Source organism: Gossypium hirsutum, chromosome D04 (genome assembly GCF_007990345.1).
Source record: "Gossypium hirsutum isolate 1008001.06 chromosome D04, Gossypium_hirsutum_v2.1, whole genome shotgun sequence".
Classification (NCBI taxonomy): domain Eukaryota; kingdom Viridiplantae; phylum Streptophyta; class Magnoliopsida; order Malvales; family Malvaceae; genus Gossypium; species Gossypium hirsutum.
The window spans coordinates 17290375-17295284 of NC_053440.1; the positions used below are offsets into that span (position 1 = coordinate 17290375).

The 4910-nt window shown below is 37.7% G+C and overlaps 1 protein-coding gene across 1 annotated transcript; it reads left to right on the plus strand.

Moving 5' to 3' along the window:
• The first annotated feature begins 1188 nt into the window (after positions 1 to 1188).
• LOC107897992 (uncharacterized) lies at positions 1189 to 4311 on the plus strand. Its single transcript, XM_041092078.1, has 2 exons — positions 1189 to 2391; positions 2485 to 4311. The coding sequence occupies exon 1, from the start codon at positions 1263 to 1265 to the stop codon at positions 1950 to 1952; it is 690 nt and encodes a 229-aa protein (XP_040948012.1). The 5' UTR covers positions 1189 to 1262; the 3' UTR covers positions 1953 to 2391; positions 2485 to 4311.
• The last annotated feature ends 599 nt before the right edge of the window (positions 4312 to 4910 follow it).

Consider the following 4910-nt stretch of genomic DNA (forward strand, 5'->3'; position numbering starts at 1 on the left):
TCAATCAAAATCATCTTCTCTCATTTGAGTTAAAAGCTCATTTTTCTCTCTTTCTCTACTTGTAAGTGCAATACTCGGAGCCAAGTTTGTTCTTGTTAGCCTAGAAAAGGTTTCACCTATGGCCTCAGAAAATAGTTTTGTGTGTAAAAGCTTGATTTTCAATGATGCCAAAAAAGGCGATTTTAGAATCCCATTTTCATAAATCAGACTTGTAAATATTAAAAATGAATATTAAGGGGTTGGTATATGATTTTATTAAATTTTTACCCATCAATTTTGTTTATTAATTGTTTAATTTAGGTACGAGTATTAAATTGTAAAAGTCTTTATCGCTATAGATTTTTAATTAGCTAAAGGTTCAAAATGGTAATTAAACCAATTTACTTCATCAAGTAGTGTAGAATGATGTTAATTTCCATTAACTTTGGTTAATTATGATTATGGTCTAATTAATTAAAGTTTAGTTAAGTTTATTAGGTGATTAAAGAATAAATTAAAGTATAAAAGGCAAAAAACTTGTGTTTGTAGCTTTTGATTTGCTAAAAAAAATGAGCGTTTCTGAAGTTTTGTCCGATAACCGGATTGGTGACGGAATTAGCACTGATGAGGAGCGTAACACCAAAAAGGTCAGGTTTAAAGTGGTGGGAGGGGATTCAACGGATAACATGATGGTAGACACAATTTCAGTGAGAGGAGTTTCTTGGAAAGAGAAGCTTTTGGGAAGGAATGGTTCTGAATCATGTGATGGCACCTCTGATGTGGACCTTGTAATTGAAGATGGTGACATTCTTCAATCCTCCATTAATGGAATCCCCGCCATTGATTTCTCGGAACGATTAAGGAATATTTTGGTTAGAGATATGGAGACTACTGTTGTCGTCAAGTTGTTGGGACGTAACATAGGCTACGGAGTGTTACTCAATCGCATTTCAAGCCTTTGGAAACCCTCTCAACCTTTTCGCCTGATGGACATCGAGAATGGTTATTACCTTGTCCGATTCCAGAGCAGAGATGATTACGATTTGGCTCTGACTCAAGGCCCTTGGATAGTGTTTGGACACTACCTAACCGTTCAGCCATGGACGATTGATTTTGACCCGTTGAGACCTTTTCCTAGCGTGGTTATGGCTTGGATCCGCTTTCCAGGACTGCCGGGATTTCTGTATAAAAAACGGATATTAGAGGAGATAGTAAACTTGGTCGGACAAGTGGTTAAACTAGATATCAAGACAGATAGTGGAGCAAGGGGACAATTCGCAAGAATGGCTGTGTCGATAGATATGGAAAAGCCACTTACCTCGCAAGTCTCGATCAACGGCAGGATGCAACAGGTGGAATTCGAAGCTCTTCCCACGGTATGTTTTTCTTGTGGCAACTATGGCCATCCAAAAAGCTCTTGTTTTTCTTCTTTGACAGATCGGAACATACACGGTGGTAAGGAGGACTCACCTAAGGCGATGGACAAGGAAGCAGATCCGGCGGCGGCGGCGGCAGACGCCTTTGGTCCGTGGATGGTAGTCCAGCGCAAATCAAGGCGCAATCAGGCTGGAAAACGAAATCAGAAGGCGAAAGTTGCGGAAGGAAATCTGGCTGGCTCCAGATTCGCGGCGTTAAACTCTCTAGACAAACAACCAGTAGATTTGGGGACTGAAAATTCGGGGTTGAAGGAGATTACTTTTAAACAAGGAGAATTTATTAAGAAATTAAAAGAGAATAGGCCTCGGTCAAGTTCTGGGTTGCTGGTTGAAGGAAATAAGGGTAAGGAGGTATTGGGTCAAGGCAGTTTTATTGGGTCTGCTGAACAGACTAGTGGTCTGGCTTATTTGGGTGATGAACAGAAAATAACGGGACAAGGCCTGACGCGGGACAGACTGCTTTTAGGGGATAATATTGGGTCTAACTTAGACGGAGCCCAATTAATTTCTACAGCTAAATCGAATATGGGAATTTAGGGAGCTTGGAGCACACTGTTCAGTTCGGTCCCGCATCTGATCTACAGAATAAACACTCCTCTTTACACTTCAATCCACATTCGAAGGTCCTCTTGAATTGGTGGTGGATTTAAATCCTAATTTTTTGGATCCCAAACGGCATTCGGCCGTAAATTTTAAAGAAAATTCAGATCACAAGTTGAAATCAACAGGGTCAAATAATAGATCAGGGGCCTCTAATATTTTAAATGTTTTGCCAAAGGATACGGATTGGATAATAAAAAAGGGAGTGGGCGTAACGAAAGAACACTAAATAAAACAATTCATGGACGCGGGGGACGTTTTAAAATTGCTGGAAGTTCACGTGTCCCACTTCTAGATGCTATGAATTCTATGGCAAAACTTATTGGTGAACAAGTGGAAACCTTTACTGATAAGGTCGCTGCTAATGATGAGGGAGGTAAAGTTTCTGTTTCCCTTTGAAAGGTTAGTCCTCGTACCTTTAAATTTTTTTATATTTATGAATTTTACTATTTTTTCTTGGAATTGTTAGGGTTGTGCTAGCTTGAAGTTTATTCGGGTTTTCCGTGAATACAATCGGGAACATAAACCAGATTTGCTTAGCCTTATTGAAATGAGGGTCAATGGAGGAAAAGCTGATTCGATTATTGCAAAACTTGGTTTTCATCGTTCACATCATGTGGAGGCAACGAGGTTTTCTGGTGGTATATGGATTTGTTGGAAGGAATCTGTTTGTGTGAAGGTTCTCAAAAATCATTCTTAATTTGTGTTAGTTAAAGTTACTGGTACCTCTTTCAGGCAACCTTTTCTGGTCACCTTTGTGTATGGTAGCCCTAATTATAGTAAAAGGAGATTTTTATGGGAGGCTTTACATAGAACTATTCCAGTTGATGGGTCTCCATGGATGGCGATTGGTGACTTTAACACTATTCTTTCTCCCACTGAAAGGAGAGGGGGTTGGACTCTAGGGAAAAGATGTTTGTTTTTTGGCGAGCTTATGGACTCAACCCTATTGCAAGATATAAGTTTTAGAGGTTCGCAATTCACTTGGTAGAGAGAGGGGATTATAGAGCGTCTGGATAGGGCTATTTGCAACAATGCGTGGTGTACTTTTTTTTCCAAAATCCATGGTGAGTCACTTGCCACGACTCAAATCTGATCATAGCCATTAAAAATGTATTTGATGCCATATTTCCATTCCTCAAAAGGGCATCCGTTCAGATTCTTAGCGGGTTGGGTTGAACATCTAGCGTTTTCGGATTTCGTTAAAGAGAATTGGATGGTTTCTACTAACATGTCGACAGTACACTCCAAGTTTACTAATCAAGTTAAAAGATGGAATAAAGATGTGTATGGTCATATTGCTACCCGTAAGAAGCTTTTGACTAAAAACCTTCATAGTATTGAGATTGAGCAGATAGAAGAAACTTGGCATATCTTAATCAAATTGAGATAGAGATTAGAGGGGATTTGGAAAATGTGTTGCATTATGAGGAGATACTTTGGTGACAAAAGGCTCGTTGTGACTGGTTAGTTTTGAGGGACCGCAACACCAAAATTTTTCACATGCGCACTTTGAAGAGAAGGAAGCAAAATCAAATCACCACATTAAAGAATGATTTGGGAGAGTGAATTATGGATGATGAGGAATTGAAAATTGAAGCGATTAATTTTTATACTACTTTGTATGGTGAGCACCCCGGTCCGATGAAAGGTTTACCCCTTAATGCTTTCCCGCGTATCACTGACGGAGATTTTAATCTCCTTAGTAATCCAGTTTCTGATGAGGAAATCAAAGTTGCTCTGTTTTACATGGCACCTTTGAAGGCTCCAGGAAGTGATGGATATCATGCCTTTTTTTTTATAAAAGTCATTGGGATCACGTAGGCGCCTCCGTTTGCAGATGGGTTAAGGGTATTTTTGCTGGTGAAAGCATTGATTCAGAATTGAACAACTCGCTTATTGTTCTTAACCCTAAAATCTAAAATCTAGAAGGTTTCGCTCATTTTCGACCAATTAGTTTGTGTTCTGTTCTCTACAAGCTGGTTATGAAGGTCATTACAAATCGATTTGAAGTGGTTTTCCCCAAACTTATAGCTCCTGAGCAGACTGGCTTTTTAGCAGGATGGAGCATCACAGATAATATTGTCATTGCACAAGAAGTTATTTTGTAACACCCCTTACCCGAGACCATTTCCGGAGTTGAGCATGGGGCTTTACTTGACTTAACTTATTAGTTCGGGGCATAAAAATTTACTTTTAAAATTTATTTCACTGTTCACCATAATGTTGTGCACCTGCAGAACAGTCACTAATTTAATTATAACTTCAGTTACAAAACTCAAAATTTAGATCCGTAAATTTTTCTTGAAACTAAACTCATATATTATATTACCATAAAATTTTAAGAATTTTTGGTTTAGCCAATTAGTATAGTTTATTCATTAAATTCTCCCATGTTTCACTGCCTAACGGTTCTGACCTTTATTCAATAAAAATCAATTTTCTCATCGTATGATTTTCATATGGTGTTCTCACTTGTTTCTACAGAAATAGACTCACTAAAGAATCTAGACATATAAATTATAACTCATAATTATCTTTTTACAATTTTTAATGATTTTCTAAATTCAGAACAGGGGACTTAAAAAACCATTCTGAACCTGTCTAACCAAAATTCAAATATCTCAGAATATAAAATTCCTTTACCCATGCCGTTATATTTCTATGAAAATAGACTCGATAAGCTTTAGTTCTATATATCATTCACTCTCTAATTCATTTTATACTATCCTTGGTGATTTTTCAAAGTCACGACATTGCTGCTGTCCCAAAACTGTTTCATTGTAAATTTTTACTCTTTCATAATTTCTAGGTATAAACTATCGCCTAGGCATTCATAATACCAAACATATTCTTACTTAGCCATTTTAATAGCTAAACATTATCACATATTTA